This window comes from Triticum urartu, chromosome 2A (genome assembly GCF_056163025.1).
Source record: "Triticum urartu cultivar PI428250 chromosome 2A, HENAU_Tu73, whole genome shotgun sequence".
Lineage (NCBI taxonomy): Eukaryota > Viridiplantae > Streptophyta > Magnoliopsida > Poales > Poaceae > Triticum > Triticum urartu.
In genome coordinates, this window is record NC_141874.1 from 439544946 (window position 1) to 439567164 (window position 22219).

Here is a 22219-nt window from a genome sequence, read left to right on the forward strand (position 1 = left end):
TCTCACAGCGATTTGGCGTCTTTAGCCGTCCGATCCTGCTGTTACTGGTCCAGATATAATTAGCGACCCTTCCTAGCGTGTTTTGCGGATCATGATTGGGCAGCTGCTCCGCGGATTGAACTGCGTGCGTTGTGGTTGATCTGGGCTTTCGTCGGGCCCGTTAGCCCATCTTTAGCTCTCCCATCCTCGGCCTCTCCTGTTCCGCTTCCGCCGCCTAATCGCGCATGGAATTTGTCGATACACTTCTGCTTTTTTTGGGAACAATACACCTCTGCTGCGTACTAGATGGACGACAACAAGATGGTATTCCGCTGCGACGAGACAACACCAGCCAACCTAAGGCCCATCACCCTAATCCCCTTGTCGTTGCAATGGATGAGGCATAGACGGCAATTAGTGGCAGCAGTACTGCCCCTTCCGTTGGTTGCATCTCCTTGTGCGCGGCCATGGAGGTGATCTTTGAAACTTAGTCGGTCATTGTTGAGAAGCAGTTCTTGCTTCATCTATTGAAATAATTTTATCAGGAATTTGCCTTCCAGGTCAGACTAGAATCCTGCAATATTTAGTTTGATGGTGTACATCTCAAAGACATTTAATTAGTTTTGCTAGCTGAATTAATAATCATTTTTATCTACATTGCTCATGGTATGATGTTTTCAAATCTCATCATGCCTACAAAAACTTATTGTCTAATGTCTACACCTAAAAAATAAAATTCATGATTGGATAAAATTCATAATTGCAACAAAGTGCTATGTGCCGTTTAGTTTTTGTTGAGGCACGAAGATAGATCCTTTTTTTCTTGACAAAGCGAATTTATTTATTACTAAAGCCGAAGTCAGTAGGAGTACTATTATGAAGAAATTCAGACCTCGAGCTCGAGTGTTTGTATAGGCGGACATTTGCAATGCCAAGATGTTGCAGCCATGAAGTTGACTCCTTTTTTAAACAGGACTATAGTCACCATTCAAACTGATGATTTGCAATAGATCCGTAATTTCTCACTATACGCTGAATCCAACTTTTGATATTTTTTTCCTTTGGTGTAAATATGCTGATACGTAAACATCATGGGTTTTGAAAATTCTGCATTATACTCCATGTAAATATACTTCTTTTAAAATGATCGGGAGCGGCAACGCGCGTCCTCATGTTCTAGTATTTTAGAAAAGAAGTACTATATAATGTTCATAATAAATAATGTATCTGTATATTTTATTGTTACTCGGCAGCAAAGGATTCAGATAGTTATTTTTAACATGTGAAGTTTTGTCTAGAAGCAAAGCAACAAAACATGTCACATATTATCAATTGAAATTGCAAAGTAAGATGGGCATTTTGGCCGAGGCACAGTAAAGGTCGGGCAAATCATCAGTTCGCGGATGACATCTCCCTGGTACTGGTAGGTATAGCTAGCTGAATCCCTTGGCCGCGAATTGACAGCACCAACCTCCACTCCAAGCCCCAAAGCGAATTGATATTACCAACCTCCACTCCAAGCTCCACCGCCGGGAGGAAGAACCCTAGCCGCCCTTCAAGGTCCCTGTTCCCCACGCCGCCTCTGGACGGACCTGCGTATGATTCGCAAACCTTTATTCTCTATTTAGATTCCGATTTGCTTGACACCATCGCATCCTTGCACGAGAGGGCCTTTTTCAGAGTGGCAGGACCCTTTTATTTTGTTCGTTTGACTTTGATTTGAAGTTCATCACAAAAGTATGTTTCTTTATTTTTAAATGTTCTTCTTCTTCCTTTTCTTGTACTGCGATTTGGACGTATTGTTAATATACAAAAACACTGGCTCATTGCACTGAAATTGTGAAATGCAGTACCGGGGAGTAGGGTCGAAATAGTGCTGGTGACTCAGTGAAACTAATTGGTACATGTTTTCAAGTATTAGTGTGTTACAACGGGAGAGACAGAGAGTAGGATCATCCTATGAATTAGGCAACGTTTTAAAATACAATAGGAGAAGCAGACACTTGGATCTGTTCAAAAGTACTTTGCGTTAACTTTTGAGTGGTCCTACCAATTATTCAACTAGTGTCTACCATTTAGATCGACGGTGGACCAATTGGACAATCAAAACATGGATACTGATTCTCTGGTTCAGTGATGAGATTACGTATTCTACTACATTAGTTAATTTAGAGTAAATTCTGTTTCTGCTTATCCAAACTTGCACCTCTGTAGCACTTAGGTGGGTAAAATGTTGAAACCTCATTGCCTCATTGGTTGTCTGCTGAAATTGTATAAGTAAAATAGCTTAATATACTGATGAAATAACTAGAAACTTGTCATATAGCCTGCAAGCTACTCGGCTGACCTGAACCAGGATGTTGCAGCTATATTTCACTCCCATGTCCTACGGTTACTAATGCCATATGCCGCCTCAGTTTTTTATTACCAAGCATTTTATGAAGGCATATTTTGTGCACAGGAGTGAAGGCACATAGAGCAATCTGGACCATCAATGCTTTCTTTGAGATTCGTGTGTGACAAAATAAGAATTTTAATAATAGCCCGCATGCTCATGCACTTGGAAATACATAGCTTTTTTTTATGCAAACTCAACATAATATAATTTATGTGCAGTGCCTTCCCTTGCAGTCTAGGCTCTAGTGCATGTCAGCAGCAGAAACTATTAATATCATACCAGAACAACCGCGCGATGCACGGTGCTCCCTGGTTCATTTAATTTATCCTGGATCTAGTTAGACATCATAGCTTTGCTTTTTTTGGTTTCATTCTACCAAGGGCTAAGACTTATGGTATCAAACTCCATCTGCTGAAACCAACACGGGCGGTGTCAATGCATGTTCTGTAGTCCAATTTTCCAAATCTATACCTACTATTAAAGGGAATAGGTATTCTTGGTTTGGTTTAGTCCTTTTCGTTTGACTCATACACAGGCTAAGCCACCTGGGCCAGGTACTTATATGTTGTTGGGCCTTTTATGGGCTTTCATAGAGACCGCGAAAAATAATTGGGTCAAAATAAATCAACATTGTTGGAATTGAACACAGGACCTCTTGTCTGGATCTTCGATATAACAACCAACGACCTATGCGCCATTCATATTTACTAATCCCAACTCACTCTAAATATATGAGTGGCAGTCCTCATGTTGAGGGCGAGCTAATTAAGCGAATGAGCTAATTAAAGGAAGGATTGTGGGCTTAAATAAAATATTTAAGCGGATGTGGCTAATTAAAGAAAGAATTATGGGTAAACCGGTGGAATAATTAAAACAAAGATTGTGGTCTTAATAAATAGAATATTCAAATAGATGAGGCTAATTAAATGAAGGACTTGAGGTAAAAATGTAGGATAAAAGGAAGGATTAGTAGGTTTCAATGTGTTGGGGCTGCTAAATTAGAAAAGGAAGGATTTGACTCCCGACTAAAACGAGTGAGGACGTCATGGTAATTAAAGAAAGGATTATACTTAAATGAAATCAGTGAGAGATTATGCCCGGCAAAGAAAGTATGAACATGGCTAAATTGCATCATATTTTTTTATGTTCATTTTGTAGAAGGATGTTGGGTTGCAGCATGTTCTTCATAGTGAATCCGGTGCTGTGGGACATTATGCTTGCACAAAACATCAATTTTCCCGTTGCAACGCATGGGCATATGTGCTAGTTTTACTTATACTTATTCATAAAGCAAAACATCAGAACAAATTGTTTTTTGGTGCATCAAAACAGGTTCACCCATCCAATCTTCGGCTAGTAACAAAGAGGGATTTTATAAGCTTTATTATGTTGTTATAAAAAATATTAAGTTTTTGCCTGTAAATGTATCTATCGTCTAGGAGGCCGGGTTATACGTGCATATTTTTGTTTCTTCAGTTGATTGAATTTCTTATGTATTTTTCTTGCAGGAATAAAACTGTGAATGTTCGCTTACACCTGATGCCTCCTACGCACATAATGAGGAGTAACTATTTTTCTACTCTTGAGACTGAAGGTAGGATCATGGTGCTAATTCAGGTTTCACTTTATAGTTCTTGCGTGCATAAATGAGATTCTCATTTCCTTGCTTCCATTGTGCACACAATCAGTTTGTCTGTAGAAATGTAAAGCTGAAAAAAAAACCCAGCCTCTGTCCAGTGCACTATTTGCACATCTTGTCGAAGCTGCCTCTGTAGTTTTTCCTTCAAAAGGCAACAAAAAATGTTGGAGATTCGAAGCTTGAGCTAAATAGATGAACTTTCTGAATTTGGTAACACGTACACCTTTTTGGTTTCAAAAAGGTTATCAAACGGTGCTTTTACTCTATTGCCACTGGTACAAATTATGAATGACTTTGTCTTTGCTGCATACCATGCCTGCAGGTTTATAACCACTATTTGAGTGGACTTTTAGTCTGGAGTAGGGGGTAGCTGCACTTGTTTGTATCCTGAGACAGCAAGTTTGCAGATAGAACCTTGAACTAGCTCCTCTGTCACCTGTATCAACTTGAGTGTCCTTGGAGAAGCTCCTGCAAGCAACATTACCAATTTGCTTGGATCCTTTCTCATGGGAAATATTGTCAACACTGTTAGAAGATTAGTGAATGTGATTTCTGAGGGCTTATCTAGTACAGTATCACCTAAAGAGAACTGTTCTACAGACGCTGTGGTTGCTAAGGGTTTGGAACGTGGTCCAGCCAGGGATACACATAAGAGCAAAGAGTTGAGACCACACAGTGTTCCTTCTGAAAATAATTTGTTTCACTGCGATGCTTATGAGAAATTGATCAACGGTGAGCTTAATTTAGGTTGTAGAAGCAGTCCTGAGGCTTCAGAGGACTATAAAATGATACCAAATGCAGATAGAGCAGTGTCTGGTCCTTTGGATGCGAGAGGTTGTGAAAGTACCCCTAAAGCTTTGTTAAGGAGACAAGCTGAGCGGCAAATAACTAACGAGAAAGCATCAATTCAGGCGATGGTTCCAACTGGAACTTCAGCCTCTCCAGATGTGAAAGATCCTAAAACGGTGAGTTCCGAACTCTGCATCTCAAAAAATGAAATAATATTTCTCCACTCTCAGCCTTAAAATGATTGTTCAGCAAATCTCTCTCTCTCTCTCTCTCTCTCTCTCTCTCTCTCAGCAACAAACAGACAATAAGTATACGTTTTACTTGCTTGTTCAATCATCCAGAGCATATAAATGACTTTAATCTGATGTTACATTTATATAGAGCTACCACACACTTTAAGCTAGATCAATGCAATCTTGAATAAGCTAATCTCTGGATGGCCTAGTGTAGCACATCCCTACATGTTTTCTTGGTGATAACCATTTGCTTAAGGTAATTTTGAATGTTTTGGACAACTTATAGTGTATAAGTAACTTAAATCCAATCTTAATCCCAGGGAATACAATTGGTTAGACTGATTGCTTAGTTCCTTATAAAAGCTGGCGCCTTACTGGGTGAATGCAGTAGGGCTCTGCACCAACTTTGTCACCATAAATCATGCTGCTGTCATTTTGAAATTAATTTTTTGAAGATACATTAAAGAAACTGATCAAGTTGTGCAAATGCTGCAACATCTAAAACTCTAGTATTTTGCCTGCAGTCAGGTTGTATGTGTATTGTGACTCCATTGATGTCTCACTATGTTTTATCTTGCTTGTATATGTAATTTTTATGATTGAACCTAACCCGACATTTAATTAGTGAATTGTTCATTCAAAATATCAGGTGCTATCTCCGCTTACCCGCAGTCGCAGTAAGGCTATGGCTGTTTCCACACCTGAACATCTCAAACTGAGAAACGCCAGATCAGGTGAAGCATTTGGTTTTTGACTTGTTTCTGTAAACCATTTATCCATAATCCATATTTACCCAAGAAAGAGAAAACTCATTTTCAGGTCAACTAGTAGTTCCACGGTTGGATTCAGGAAGCCAAAAAATTATCTATGACGTGGTTAGTAACAACATAACTGGTCATTCTTGTCACTGTTACCGGACAGCTTTGTCCATGACTGGCAGATGTGTGGTTGCTAAAAATAGGTCATGGTTTATTCTTGTTTTCTAATATACAGGAAAAGTCTAATGTGAACAAACGGGTGCATACTAGACTTTCCCTCTATAAGAACCTTAATCTTGTCATGTGGTGGTTATTATTTGGATTCCGCAATGGACCATCATTCAATCCGCTTGGGGGGGGGGGGGGGGGGGGGATCTCACTTTTTTGTGAATAGGTCCTCTGTTTTTCACTCATTCCAGACTACCGATGAAGTTCATGTGTTTATTGAAATGAACATTGCCTTCAATAGTGGCTATATCATTTGGTTCTTGAATGTGACGCTGTGTTGAAATTATTGCTTCTTAGCTGCAACATATGACAACTGTACTATGTTGCAAAACAAAATCAATTCCTGTACGTTTTTGGAACTCCAAATTCAACTTTAGCACTGCATCACAGTAGCTTAACATACCCTAAAAAACAGTGCCATAACAAGGCAAATAAATAAATAAATTCAGCCTTATTAGTGAAGTGTGCATACTGAAGTGAGCTATTTACCAGGCAGAAGTACCTATCACCCCATTGGTGGAGCAAAGTTCTGCAGGTAAAGCGTTGCCGAGTACACCATCACAAATGATCAAAACTCCAATTCCATATGTAAGTATAGGAAATGTGCCTAGTTCTTGTGGTACTAATTGATTCTGAGTGTTGCCTGTATATTTATATGTTTTATCAGCATACTAGAATATGATCCCCAATCAATCACGCTGCTGTCAGTTCGAAAATAATTGCTTGAAAATAATTAAATTATACTCAATGAACCAAGCAACTTCTGCAAAGGCTACACTATCTGAAACTATGCTGACTTTGAAATCAGAATACTACCTGCAGTCAAGCCGTGTGTATATTATGAATCAATTTATGTTTGAACGTATTATTTTTTGCTTGTATTGGAAATGCTATGATGATTTCTAACATCTCATTGATTTATTCATTAAAAGGGACGATCTCCACTTCCTCGTAATAAGGATAAGGTGTTATCTGTTGCCACACCCGAAACTCCCAAACTGAGAAGCTCTAGATCAGGTTTGGTTTCTGAATGTCTATTTGTACAAATCATTTATCTATTTTGATACAGGAAAGGGACATTCTTTTCAGGTCGACTGATAGTTCCACGTTTGGATCCAGGAGCACAAAATATTATCTATGACGCGGTTAGTAACCGCATAACCATGTCCATAGATGTTTGTTTTGGTTTTATGCATCTGGTATGAGTTATAAGTTTTGCAGTCAACTCAGAAATTTATGTATCTTATGTGGATAAGAGCTAGTTATGTGAAGTTAAATTACCAAGTATCACAATGTCACAAGCCATTTGGTGTTTTTATTTGTCGGCATTCCAGATCTAGTTGTCGTTGCAGCTTATTACCAGTTCAACCCACTTCGATGTCCCAATGATACTTTGAAATGGAAGCCAGCAGCCTCGGATGGCTCCGCTCCCACCCTCTAGCTCCTCCAAGCCCCCGCTGCCTGCCGCCGACGCCCCCGCCGGCCGCCCGCCTCCCAGCCTCCCCCGCCCCCTGCCATGGAATCACCTGGCACTGCCCCTGTCGACCGCCGGGCGACCCTCTCCGGCGAGCGCGTGTCCTCCGGTGACTGCTGGCTCAGCTCGGAGAGCGAGTCCTCGGCGCGCTCGTACAGGGACGTCGCCCTCACCCCTCCGGCGCCTGCTACTTCGCCGGTACCTGGGGCCCCTGGCCGCGTCGCGCTGGTTGCCCGCGTGCCTGCCAGGCAACGGCTTGGACCCCGCTCAGAAGTCCACCGCGTCTCTGGCGGGGCTGTGCTTGACGCTGATGGGTTCCAGCAGCCGCGACGCAGGAACCGACACTGTCGTCCGCGCCAGGACGGCACCCCCAGCTCCTCACCTCCCCGCCGCCGCAGCCCATCGCCGGAGGAGATTGCCGGGCTGTGTTTTCGCTGCCTCGACCACCGCCACCGGGTGAGGGACTGCACCAACGACGTTCGGTGCAGGCGCTGCCTCGCCTCTGGCCACGAATCCCGCGACTGCGACAGCCGGCGCCACGGCGACGCGCGGCCTCCACGTGTCGCCCCAGGTAGGGACGGCCCGCCACCGGCGCCCCCAGCGCGCCGCCGCGCCCCCACCCCCTCGGCGCCGCCTGCGCTTCCCCAGCTGGTCCAGGCTCCCCCTCCGCGGCCCGACGTACCCGTGCGTGTCATCATGGCGCAATCCGCGGAGATGGAGGAGGCCGAGCGGGTCCTTGGCCGCGCAATGGTGGCTTCCATCACCGGCAACAGGCCGCAGGTGACCGCGGCCGAGGTGGCCGAGCTGCTCTACCGCTCCCTCGAGCTCTCCGAAGGCGATTTCACCGTCCATGAGCACCACCCGAAGACTTCCTCATCCTCTTCTCCTCCCTGGACACCATGCGCCGGCTCAATGGCGAGCATTTCATCAGCTCGCCGCGCTTCGCGCTGTCGCTTCGGCCATGGTGCAAGCTCGCGCATGCCGGCGCCGGCGTGTTCGAATACCGCGTCGAGCTCGAGCTCCATGGCATTCCCGCCCAAGCCTGGCATCTTTCCACCGCCGAGCACGTTCTTGGGGAGAGCTGCTGGATCAAGAGGTTACACCCCCACACGCGCTCTCGCGAGAACCTGGCCGTCTTTCGGCTTTCCGGCCGTGTGCACAACCCCGCCGACGTCTGCCGTGCCGCCATCCTAGAGATCGTCGAGCTCCTGCCGTCTCGTGTGCCCTCGGAGGCGCCGGTGGTCAGGACGCTCACGTACCCCATCTCCATTGCGCTCGTACGTGCGGCTCCGCTTGGGGCGCCCCCTCCCGGTGCCCAGGCCAACAGCGACGACCCCGGCCGCGATGGCGCCGGTAATGGGCATGGCCAGGGCCAGGGCTCCGGACCTGGTCGGGCGCGACGCCGTGGCCGGAAGCGCAGGCGGTCTAACGCTGCGCCGGACGGCCGGGCCGACGGCATGGCCATGGACGCGTTCACTTGGCACGCCGGCGACCGCTCAAGGCGAGCCGATGGGACGAGCATGGCGACCTCCTGGCCCCGGCCGGCGGCAGCGGCGGCGGTGCCACCCGCCTTGCCGACGCGGGATGGCATGTTGTCATGGTCGGGTCAGTCGGGCCTCGCTAGTTCTCGTCACCGAGCCAAACGAGGAAAAAGAAGGGCCCCGCAAGGGCAGGCTTTGGAGGCAGGCCTGACGCACACGTCTGTCGAGCCCGCTGACGACGCCACGACAGTTGTGTCGAGGCCAGCTGGCGAACTCCCACTGGTAGCGGGTGCGCAGGAGAGCCCCGGAATTTCAAACACCGGCTCTCCCCATGATCCCGAGGACGATCCCGCCGGCCCCACCCCTGCCGCTGCTGATCCGACGCCGTGTCGGGACCTTGCCCTTTTGAGCCAGGTCCCAAACTCGCAGCCTGTGGCGCCAGTTGGTTTAGGAGAGCCAGGATCGCCTGCCGCCTTGTCGGGGCAAAGTGGCATCTCGCCCGCTCCTGTCGCCCGAGCGGGCCCAGGAATCTCCGCTGACCAGTCACCGCAGCCCCACGATCACACCACGGCGATTTCGGCGGGAAGAGACGCCCTCGTTGCCGCCTCCATCGCCATCGTGCCGGCGCCCGCGCCCCCCTCTGAAGTTTGGGTCCCGCCTCCTCCCACGACTGCCGATGGGCCAAATGAGGCTGGGCCGCCAACAGCCGAGCCCGCAACTCCTGCGCCGACGCCCCTAGTGGCCGCTGTCGGGCCCCCAGTCACCAGATCACCGGTGCCCACTGCCCAGAGCCCAATCTCCATCCTACAGCGTCCCCGTGGCCACTCTGTGCTCGCGCCCACCCCTGATCGCCGCCCGCCTGTCGCCGGCCCCCGTTCGCCTGCGTCTGGTCGGTTTGCCTCGCCACCAATCACTATGCGGCGATCGCGCAGCCGTGCTACTTCGCAACAGGCATGGACGCTTGGCGAGTTTCTGGCTGCAGCCACGAAGCACATCAGTGCGTCGCTACCGACACCTGGGAAGCGGCCACGTCGGCCCCTCCAGACCGGCATCCTCCAGCAGCTCCACCCCTGACGCGCCATCTTGGCGATCTCCCTTTACGCCGACGACGTGATGCTCTTCTGTCACGCCACAACCGAGGAGGTCTCCGTTGTCAAAGGCATCCTGGACGTGTTTGGCACGGCTTCTCTGCTCCAGGTGAACTACACCAAGAGTTCTGTCACGGTTCTCCACGGAGATGATTCTGACGCGGGACTGATGGAGCTGCTCGGGTGCCCTGTGGTGACGCTGCCGATCACCTATTTAGGCATCCCGCTCACCACCCGTCGCCCTTCCGCAGCCCAGCTGCAACCTCTCGTCGACGCGGTGGTGGGCCGGCTCCCTACCTGGAAGGCATGGCTGATGAACAAGGCTGGTCGGCTGGCGCTTGTCAAGTCGGTGCTCAACGCTATCCCAATTCACCAATTGCTCGCACTCGCACCCCCCCAAGAAAACCCTGAAGCAACTTGAGAAGATTCAACGAGGTTTTCTTTGGGCCGGCCGCGCGGACGCCCATGGTGGTCACTGTCATGTCAATTGGCGCCGGGTCTGCCGCCCGCTCGAATATGGTGGCCTAGGTGTCCGGGATCTCGAGCGCACGGGGCTCGCGCTCCGGCTACGTTGGCTATGGCTTGCGCGTACGGACACTGAGCGCGCATGGCAGGGGCTGGACCTGCAGTTTTCGTTCGAAGAGCGTGCCCTCTTTCATGCCTCCACGACCATGGCCATTGGGGACGGCTCGACCGCCCTCTTTTGGGAGGACCGCTGGCTCGGCGGCCAGTCCGTCTGCGAGCTTGCGCCCATGCTCTTCCAGTGCATCCCCAAGCATCTCCGGAAAGTGAGAACGGTGGCGGAGGCCTTGGCCGACAACAGCTGGGCGCGCGACATCCGTGGGCTGCTCGGCCTCCCCGAGATTGGACAGTACCTGAAGCTCTGGCACCTTGTGCAGCACGTAGAGCTGTCCAACGAGCCGGACTATTAGGAAAGCAACTTATCTTTATTGAAGGCCCAAGGGGCATATATATATTACACAAGACTTGAGGTGCAAGGAAACTAAACATAGACTAATAAGGACTCCTAGACCAATACTAATACTCCTTAACACCCCCCCTCAAATGCAAAGCGTATGCAATAGCATTGCATTTGAAGAAGTGTAATACTAAAAAAAATGATAATCCAAATCCGCGTCTTGAGAGTGTCGTCGTAGCATGAAGAGTCTTCAAAACCTGTCGAGTCGCCAAAGGGGATAACGAAGAGATGGCACATCAGAGGAAGACACCGCACCAATAGAAGATACAATAGAAGTATCAAGAGAAGATGGGTTGTCAAAAGAAGATGGTCATCAAGAGAAGAAGCATTGCTTAAAGAATCATGGCCCATGAAAACCGACGGCCAAAGAAACTCGGCGGCAAGAGAATGAGCTTAGATCAACAATGCAAAGAGAGGCCACAGAAATCCTATAGAGAGGACAATGACCAGAAAAAGGCTGACGGACAAAAGTTTGGTGGACTCGCATGACATGAGAAACACAAAATATCAACGGATCTGGTGGACACAGCAGAAAACAAGGAAGGTAAAATCTAGGAAGCATACACGACACAACGATGCAAAATCCATCGTGTATGCAGAAGACATTGGACTCCTTTTTTTTGTTGTTGAAATCAAGATGGGAACGGAAAGACAGCAGCTAGTATGCAGGAGCGAACTCAGCAGCAAAGCAGCAGCTATAGCACAGCAGCCTGAACGCAGCAGCACGCACATCGATCTGGAGCTGGACGAGGTAACCCGATCTGGCGCACAGGTGCGAACGCAGCACAGTAGCCAACCAGGCGAGGCGGGCTTTGATCCATGCAGGCGATCACGGCTGTGCAGGCGCACGTCATGGGCGCACTCGTCACCAGTTTGGATCCAGCGAAGCAGCTGGGCGGCAGGTGCCCCGCGAACGACAGCGGAAGACGAGATCGATCCAGAGAAGAATAGATCGACCGAGAAAAAAAAAACTAGTGGATCGTAAGGACGAGTTGCGGCGTCCGGAGACCTAAACCTAGGCTCTAATACCATATTAGGAAAGCAACTTATCTTTATTGAAGGCCCAAGGGGCATATATATATTACACAAGACTTGAGGTGCAAGGAAACTAAACATAGACTAATAAGGACTCCTAGACCAATACTAATACTCCTTAACACGGACAAGCTACTCTGGAGCTGGACCGCTAACGGCGTGTACACTGCTCAGTCCTGCTACCGGGCATCCTTCCAGGGCGCGACGGGCTGCCACTCCTGGAAACTCATTTGGAGGAGCTGGGCACCGCCAAGAGTGAAATTTTTCCACTGGCTGGCCTTTCAAGATCGCTGTTGGACCGCGGAGCGGCTTGCACGCCGTGGCCTGCAGCACCACCTGCGATGCCTCCTATGCGACCAAGAGCCGGAGACGATCAGACGCCTGATGCTCGCGTGCCCCTTCGCTAGGCACACATGGCATGAGATCCTAGCTTGGCTGCGCTTACCGGCGCCGACGCCCGAGCACGACGACTCGATCATGGACTGGTGGCTGCGCGCGGACTCCACACCGCCAGCGCTCCGCAAGGCGCTGAAATCCGTGGCGCTTTTGGTGCCGTGGATGATCTGGAAGCATAGGAACGCGTGCGTTTTTGACCATGTGAGCCCATCGCTCAATGAGCTTGTCGACCGGATCAAGGACGAGGCCTGATGTTGGGCAAAGGCCGGGGCTCAAGGGCTCAGGGTCGTTTTGCCATCATCATGGGATGTCCACCGATCATCTGACAACTGTGTAAACCTGCCTCCTAGGAGGATGTAAATTCCCTATCTTTCCAATGCAATGAAACGCAAAGGCCATTTGCGTTTTCTCGAAAAATGATACTTTGAAATGTTGTAATGGTATGACATTGACATGCTAATAGACTATTTTTAGAGGGAATATGCTAATAGCCTCTAGTAGAACCTTCTACATATCCTGTGGTAGTTAAAATTTGGTAATTTTGATTGAGCAACGGGCCATTTAGTTTACAGACTTTGATTTGCTTCACCGTGTTACCCGGCAGCATCTGATTCGCGGTACAGATTCGGTTAAGTGAGTTAACTGGGAGTGTTGATTTGGCGATCTCTGTTTAAGTGATCTAATCTGGCCCTCGGCGAGGAATCGTACAACAGTGGATGAGACTCGCCAGAGAGGAAAACTACAGCGGCACGCGGCTCGGGAGTCCTTGATGTCGTCAACCGAGCGGTCAACAGCGACGATGCGCTCGTGGACGAGGTATGGAATGGGATGGCGAGGTCGAGGCTCCTCTTAGAGAACTTGGGAGGTCCTCTGGTGCCGGGGAAGAGTGACTGGAGTTCGCCGGAGCGGAGGTGGAGCTCAGGCTTTGTGGTTTGCGTGCTCCATGCTCCAAGACATCCTGGAGAGAAACCAAGGTATCAAACGTGTGTGCATGGGCGAGGTAGAGGGAAAGGAGGAAATAGGAGAGAGGCGGGGCTCGGGCTTCGTCGTATGTGGAGAAACCAAGGTGTCAAAGCGTGTGCACGGGTGAGGTAGAGAGAAAGGAGGAAATAGAAGGGCAAGGGCTGCTATGACGTCAAGGCAAGCTTCGTCGGATGTCAAGGCAAGCTTCGTCGGATGTTGAGACAAGCTTCTTCTGATGCCGTGGCAGAGCTCAAAGTCTGGCGAGCGGTTCTAGGAGAAATAAGGCGGAGCTTCGTCGTGGTTTGATGGGAAAGACGAGGCCAGGAATGGGGCGTGCCTGAGTGCACCTTTTATTCCAGGGGAGGTCGGTTCGGTGTGAGGCGTGGAGCTCAGTGGTGGACATTAACGGCGTGCTCAATCCGCGGCCATTAATGTGCCTTTAAGGCGTACTACCTCCGTTTGGGTTTATTGGCCCCCTTCGTGTTTTGTGCCAAATTTTGACCATATATTTAACTAATAAAATGTTAATGCATGTCACAAAAAACTATATCGTTGGATTCGTGTTTGAACATAGTTCCTGATAATATTATTTTTGTTATGTATAATTTATATTTTATTTGTTAAAATCATAGTCAAATTATGACCCTAAATATGAGGGGGACGAATAAACCAGAACGGAGGTAGTAGTACGGAGGGGAGAGGTAGCGGCAGTGCACGGGTGCTTCTGGAGGGTTCTTCAGGCCTGAGAGAGGAAGGGAAACGGCAGCCATCGTGGTGTTGCCGCTGTCGGCCGACGTTGGCTGGGGTTAAAGATGACACGGCAGGCTTGCTCTTCAGTGAGAGAGGGGTGTTAACTGGGCTGGGCCTCGATTGGGATGCACACAACGCAGGAAATAGAGAGATAGGAATGGGCCGACCAGATTTGGCCCAGTAGGCTAGAGTTCCTGTTTCTGGTTATTTCCTTTCTAGTTCTATTTTCAGAAATGATTTTGATACTTAAAATATCAAGCCATTTCCTTAAAAAATTGCACATCGGCAAAATCATTTAAGGGTATTATAAATTCCTAAAAATAGTTTTAGGATTTTATAAATACCCAAAATGATTTAAACTTCAAACTTGGTAGGGTCCATTGGGAGATGTCATTTTATCTCCTCTCTTATTTGGTTAGGATCAACATCCAACTAAAATCCAAATACTATATTGGAAAGTCATATTATTCCCACTTATTGAAATATGGTTTGAAAATATCCAAATGAAAATATTAAATCCTTTTAAGTTTAAATAACTCCTTCGAGCCAAAAATTATATTTGTTGGATAGTTATATTATTCCAACTTGTTTGACATGGCTTGAAAGGTTTAAATAAATACTCAAAAAAATTAATTCCTTCTAAATTTCAAACAACTCAATCAATAATATTATTTAATTACTTTATTAACATTTCAAATTTTTGGGATGTTACATATATTGAAAGCCTTGGCAAGCAGACGTTGGCTCGTACCTCGTGCTGTTGAGGAAGCTGTGCTAAACCTTGCACGAGGCATGCTATGTTCCTCACAAGCTAATCCAACATCATGTTTTTCTCATTACTGCCCCATTTTCCAGTGTGTGGACAAAGCCTAAGGACAGTCTTGGCACCTTGAAGTCTTAATTTTCTGCCAGTATACTTGCACTGATGAGCCCATGATCTTTCGCAGGATGGTTCTATCTGCGGGGTAACCAACTCACAGCTGCAACGGCTTCAAGGTCCATCCTGATTTATCGTGTATACAGGCTTCTTGGCTTTCAAGTCCAAGCTGAACCCATGCAAAATGCCTCGGGATTCAGAGATAACCAATGCTTTTCCGTGTTCCTTCTGCTGGCAGGGTACAATTCGGAACCACCTGCTAAGAGGAGGTCTCGGTGTTCATCCTCCGACCATGGCAGGTTGCTGCTATTCTGATAGGAGATGTCCTTGAGATGGTTCAAGGGTTTGTGGTAAACTATGGAGATTATTTTACCCTTCCACAAGAACCATGAAGCAAAACGTCTGACTTAACATGTGACTGGTTCAGATGGAGGGACTCGCCATCAAAGTTCTCGCGCTGAGCATTCCCCTGTTGCAATTACTTGTTGAATGGAAGAATGTGGGAAGTAACTTTGAAGAACTTGAATAATCTTGGAAGAATGTGGGAAGTAACTTTGAAGAACTTGAATGGAAGTGATCTTTCATGTTGTTTTTACTATTACTATAGTAACTACTCCCTCCGTTCACTATTATAAGTTTTTTTTTTTTGATCCGGATGTATATAGACGCATTTTAGTATGTTTGTTCACTCATTTCAGTTCGTATGTAGTCCATATCAAAATATGCAAAACATCTTATATTTGTGAATGGAGGGAGTAGATAATATCCCACACCTTGCTGCAGGACTTGATAGCAATATATAATCAATGAGATTTGGTTACATGTAACATGGATGTTTGGATTAATTATATTTGAATTGTGACTGAAAATATGATCCCACACCTTGCTGCAGGACTTGATAGCAATATATAATCAATGAGATTTGGTTACATGTAACATGGATGTTTGGATTAATTATATTTGAATTGTGACTGAAAATATGCATGATTTATTGTATACTTGTAAATATTTTCTAATATAAGCACCATAATAAAATGCAGGGTTGCATGGTGAATGGGTCTTTTTTCTGTGCATAAGTATGTTGAGATGACAATTTACGTGTTGAGAGAAACATCTACTATGTTAATAACTTAATACTGGAGAAGAACATCGTTTTGCATATGTTCCAACTTCCAAGCTAGCCTTAATGAATATTACTACAACTAACTGTTGGAAATATGCCCTAGAAGCAATATAAAGTGATTATTATTATATTTCCTTAATCATGATAAAGGTTTATTATTCAAGCTATAATTGTATTGATCGGAAACTTAAATACATGTGTGAATACATAAACAAATACCAAAGTAAGCCTCTACTAGACTAGTTCGTTCATCAAAAGATGGTTAAGGTTTCCGGACCATAGACATGAGTTGTCGTTTGATAACGGGATCACATCATTAGGAGAATGATGTGATGGACAAGACCTATCCGTTAGCATAGCATATGATCGTTCAGTTTTTGCTACTGCTTTCTTAATGTCAAATACATGTTCCTTTGACCATGAGATCTGCAACTCCGGAACTCCGGAGGAATGCCTTGTGTGTATCAAATGTCACTTCGTAACTGGGTGATCATAAAGATGCTCTACAAGTATCTCCGAAGGTATCTGTTGAGTTGGCATGGATCAATATTGGGATTTGTCATTCCGTATGATGGAAAGGTATCTCTGGGCCCTCTCGGTAATACAACATCACAAGAAGCTTGCAAGCAAAGTGACTAAGAGTTAGTTACAAGATGATATATTACGGAACGAGTAAAGAGACTTACTGGTAACGAGATTAAACTAGGTATGATGATACTGACGATCGAATCTCGGGCAAGTACCATACCGACGGACAAAGGAAACTATGTATGTTGTCATAAAGGTCCGACCGATAAAGATCTTCATAGAATATATAAGAACCAATATGGGCATCCAGGTCCCACTATTGGTTATTGACCGGAGAAGCGTCTTGGTCATGCCTACATCATTCTCGAACCCATAGGATCCGCACGCTTAACGTTCGTTGACGATATAGTATTATATGAATTATGTATGTTGGTGACCAAATATTGTTCGGAGTCTTGGATGAGATCACGGACATGACGGGGTAAGGCCCACGGGGCTTTAGGTCGGTGCAAAAGAAAGTTTTGCGAAGGTCAGGGACCAGACGCCAGGGACCCTGGCGTCTGGTGCTGGAATCCGAGAAGGGCTCTTCCTTGCGTTTCAAACCGACTTTGGGGAGGCTCTTTCTCCAAGTAATGACCCTTGGGCTCAACATATAAATAGAGGAGCAGGGCTAGCCCGTAGAACACACCATGATTCACCAAGCCGTGTGCCGACGCCCCCTCTCCTTCTAGTTCATCCTCCGCTCTAAATTCGTTGTGCTTGGCGAAGCCCTGCGGAAATAGTTTCATCACCACCGTCACACGCCGTCGTGCTGCCGGAACTCATCCACTACTTCGCCCTCTTACTGGATCAAAAAGGCAAGGACATCATCAAGGTGAACGCGTGTTGAACACGGAGGTGCCGTACGTTCGGTGCTTGATCGGAACGGATCATGAAGGTGTACGACTACATCAACCGCGTTGATAAACGCTTTCGCTTAGCGATCTACAAGTGTATGTAGATGCTCCCCCCTCTCGTAGCTATGCATCTCCATGGATAGATCTTTGTAGGATCGAAAGTATGTCTAGAGGGGGGGGGGGTGATTAGACTACTTGACCAAATAAAAACTTAACCTTTTCCCAATTTTAGTTCTTGGCAGATTTTAGCTATTTTAGGACAAGTCAAGCAATCATCAGACAATTCAAGCAAGCATGCAAAGAGTATATTGGCAGCGGAAAGTAAAGCATGCAACTTGCAATAATATAAAGGGAAGGGTTTGGAGAATTCAAACGCTATTGGAGACACGGATGTTTTTCCCATGGTTCGGATAGGTGGTGCTATCCTACATCCACGTTGATGGAGACTTCAACCCACGAAGGGTAACGGTTGCGCGAGTCCACACAGGGCTCCACCCAAGGGCAACGGTTGCGCGAGTCCACGAAGGGCTCCACCCACGAAGGGTCCACGAAGAAGCAACCACCCACAAAGGGTCCACGAAGAAGCAACCTTGTCTATCCCACCATGGCCATCGCCCACGAAGGACTTGCCTCACTAGCGGTAGATCTTCACGAAGTAGGCGATCTCCTTGCCCTTACAAACTCCTTGGTTCAACTCCACAATCTTGACGGAGGCTCCCAAGTGACACCTAGCCAATCTAGGAGACACCACTCTCCAAGAAGTAACAAATGGTGTGTAGGTAATGAACTCCTTGCTCTTGTGCTTCAAATGATAGTCTCCCCAACACTCAACTCTCTCTCATAGGATTTGGATTTGGTGGAAAGAAGATTTGAGTGGAAAGCAACTTGGGAAGGCTAGAGATCAAGATTCATATGGTAGGAATGGAATGTCTTGGTCTCAACACATGAGTAGGTGGTTCTCTCTCAGAACATATGAGTTGGAATGATGTGTGTGTTCTGATGGCTCTCTCACTGAATGAGAAAGAGGTGGAGGGGTATATATAGCCTCCACACAAAATCCAACCGTTACACACAATTTACCAATCTCGGTGGGACCGAATCAGAAAACTCGGTCTGACCGAAATAGTAAACCTAGTGACCGTTAGGAATTTCGGTGGGACTGACATGCAACTCGGTAGGACCGATTCGGTTAGGGTTTGGGCATAACGTAATCTCGGTGAGACCGATTACACAAACTCGGTGAGACCGAATTTGGTAATTAGCTAACCAGAGAGTTGGTCAGGAAAACTCGATGGGACCGATTTGCTCTTTCGGTGAGACCGAGTGGAACTCGGTGAGACCGAAAAGTTACAAAGGGGAAACACTGAGTTTACATTGCAATCTCGGTGGGACCGATTCGCTCTTTCGGTGGAACCGAAAAGTTACGAAAGGGAAACAGAGAGTTTGCAACCCCATCTCGGTGGGACCGAGATCCTTATCGGTAGAACCGAATTGCTAGGGTTTGGCAGTGGCTAATGACAAGTGAAACTCGGTGGCGCCGGATAGGAAGAATCGGTAGGACCGAGTTTGGCTTAGAGTTTAGGTCATATGTGGATATGGGAAAGTAGTTGAGGGTTTTTGGAGCATATCACTAAGCACATGAAGCAAGAGGCTCATTAAGCAACACCTCATCCCTCCTTAATAGTATTGGCTTTTCCTATGGACTCAATGTGATCTTGGATCACTAAAATATAAAATGAAGAGTCTTGAGCTTTTGAGCTTGAGCCAATCCATTGTCCTTAGCATTTTGAGGGTTCCACTTTCACATCCATGCCATGCCAATCATTGAGCTTTCCTGAAATAATTATCTTGGAATAGTATTAGCTCAATGAGCTATATGTTGTTATGAATTACCAAAACCACCTAGGGATAGTTGCACTTTCAATCTCCCCCTTTTTGGTAATTGATGACAACATATAGATCAAAGCTTCGACAAAAGATAATAAGCATGAAATATATCGTCGCTTTGAGAAGTATGTGATAAGTAAGAGCTCCCCCTAAATTTGTGCATATTTAAAATTTGCTTTGGACTGCAAATGCACAAAGAGTTAGAGTCATGGGTTACTCTTCCATGTCACATACATCTTGTTGGAGCGCTCAAAATGATAAGATTGAAATGCATGCACTCATCACCTAGAATAGTGAATGATCACAAACGATAGATAGAATGATAATATTTAAGCAAGCATTAAGCAAACATTAAGTGTAGCTTATGATCAAACACATGATCATCGATGTCTCACAAGCATAAGGACGTAGTATCTCACACACAAGCAAACAAAGTTCGAAAAACCACCAAATAAAGCAAGAGAGAAAAGCAACTCTCTCTCTCTCTCTTGAAGCCTATGATCTATACATCTTCTCCCCCTTTGGCAACAAGTTACCAAAAAGTTCCTAGAAAATGCATAGCACTAGATCGACGCTCAGGCTTGATCTTCAGGTGGTGGTGGAGTCCGGAGTACTCCAAGGACAAAGCCTTCGGTAGACGTGGTCGGAGTCGAAGCTGAAGTGGATGCTGGAGCTGGTGGAACTGAGACTGTGGCTGGTGCAGACGTTGTAGCTCTGGTGTCAGCAACTGGAAGTGCAGACGACCTCGGACCTCGTGGCACCCTCGCAAAAGCATGAGTCGTGGTCCTGCCTCTCCTCTCATTCATGTCGTCCTGGAGCTGCTCCATGGCAGTCTGTATCTCTGTCACCTTGATGTCCAATTCATAGAATCTTTGTTCCATGATCCTCTCTAAGCTCGCCTGGTTCTGAGTCAGGGTGGCTATACTCTGCTCAATCCGCAGGGTGGACGCAATCAAGTAACTGAGCTGCTCTTGTTTGGTTTTCAAGAAATAGTCAGATGCCTCCGCTTGACTAGGCATCCTGGCAGCTTTCTCCTTCTTCGCCTTCTCTTTCTGAGCTTGTGCATGGGCAGATGATGGTTCTTCTCTGTCATCACAACTTCATTGTTCTCAAAATCTGGACGGATGGGCAGGTGTTCCTTATCCAACAAATATACGCCCGTGCCCATCTTGGAGTTGATGAGCTCTTGAATCTGAGGGGCATATCCATAGCTCCTCTTCTGATCTGCCGCAGTCCTTTTGATTGTTTCCACTATAAGGCTCATGACTTTGAATTTTTGAGGCACGTCAAAAACATGAAGCAAATTGATCGCGTGACCTCTGATCATCTTGTGATCTCCAGACTTGGGCAGAAGGGTGTGCCTAAGGATCCAGTTGATCGTAGGCAATCCTGAGAGCAGATAATGCACTGAGCCAAACTTGAACGTGTTAAGTGCTTCATTCGGAATCTCCTTGTACATGTTGGACATGGAGTTGTGGTCCATCTTTTTCTTGGCATAAATGTCCAAGTCATCTGCTTGCTCCTCTGGGGCATTGATCAGCTTCGCCCATTCCTCAACAGTAGAGTGGTACCTCGTACCCTCAAACATCCATGTAATCCTCCCATCTGGATAAAAGTGAGCTGTGGAGTAGAACTGCATGATGAGTTCCTCGTTCCACTTTGTGAGCTTTTGCCCAACAAAGTCCTCTACTCCACACGCCTTAAAGCTGTCCTGAACTCCTGGGTAGTACTCTTCATTATCCTTGATATAGGTCCAGTCGACCCATCTCATGTCACATACAATTGGCTTCTTGTCAAGTAGCACTGTCTCATAGAAATCTTGCTGCTCCTTGGTATGAAATCTGTAGTCCACTGCAGTCCTTCCCCTAGAAGCATATGGATTTGCTTCTCTCCACTTCCTGAGCCCTGAGTCTCTCCTTAGCTTCATATCCTCAGCCACAGGATGAGCATCGTTGTGGTCTGGGATCTTGGGCTTGAGCTTCCGAAGGACACTCTCTTCCTCTTCCTCTGCAACAGTCCCAGGTACTGGGGCCTTGTTCTTCTCAGTGGCTGGGATGCTTCTTGTGTTTCTCTTTGGTGCACTCTTAGGCTTAGATGCAGCCTTAGGTGCTTCCTTGGGCTTGGATGCAGCTCCCCCTAACCTTATGGCATCTCCCATAAGTTTGGCTGCCTTGGGCGCTGGTGCAGCTGCCTCTTCTTCCTCCTCCTCTTCTACCATGATGGAGGCTTTCCCAAGCACTCTCGCTACAGTCTTCTTCACTCTTTCTTTCCTCTTCTTGCCCTCAGCTGCAACGGGCTCAATGGGAGCAGGCTTCTTAGTTAAGGCTCTAGCCTTTGACATGGGTTGCCTGCCTGCTGGCCTCTTGATTTTCAGGCCTGGCTTTGAGCCTTGAGCTGGCTCAACTCTCTTGGAGGTGGCCTCTTCCTCTGCCACATAGTCCTCATCTTCAGAATCTGAGGTTTTCTTCTTCCTTTGTCTCGTGGCAGCTTTAGGCAGGTTGCTGGGTGTGCTCCTGCTGCCATCACCTGAGGAACTTGAGGGGCTAGTGCCCTCACTCAACTGCACTTGCTGCTCTGACAAGTTTTGGCTGTCACTCTGGTCTGACATGTTGCAAACTGACTGCTGACCCTGTGAATAGATTATAGAGGAGATAGAGTGGATGAGCATCACAAAATGCAGAGATTTTTGCAAAAAGAATGATCCAAAAACTTAGT

At 46.9% G+C, this 22219-nt stretch overlaps 1 protein-coding gene across 7 annotated transcripts; it reads left to right on the forward strand.

The window, feature by feature from the left end:
• Nucleotides 1–1293: 1293 nt before the first annotated feature.
• Nucleotides 1294–16029, forward strand: LOC125537821 (uncharacterized). 7 transcript variants are annotated; one of them, XR_015616680.1, is made up of 11 exons: nt 1294–1575; nt 3886–3971; nt 4339–4981; nt 5691–5775; nt 5861–5916; nt 6520–6615; nt 6960–7044; nt 7097–7172; nt 15141–15189; nt 15309–15420; nt 15498–16029. XR_015616680.1 is itself a non-coding variant. In XM_048701134.2 (11 exons), exons 3-10 carry the CDS (start codon nt 4523–4525, stop codon nt 15383–15385), a joined length of 1017 nt encoding a protein of 338 aa, XP_048557091.2. In that variant the 5' UTR covers nt 1294–1575; nt 3886–3971; nt 4339–4522; the 3' UTR covers nt 15386–15420; nt 15498–16029. The 7 variants fall into 7 exon arrangements, 5 of the variants coding, with proteins under 5 accessions (XP_048557091.2, XP_048557093.2, XP_048557094.2 ...); XM_048701134.2 differs by having other exon boundaries at nt 7117–7226; XM_048701136.2 differs by having other exon boundaries at nt 7117–7172.
• Nucleotides 16030–22219: the final 6190 nt, after the last annotated feature.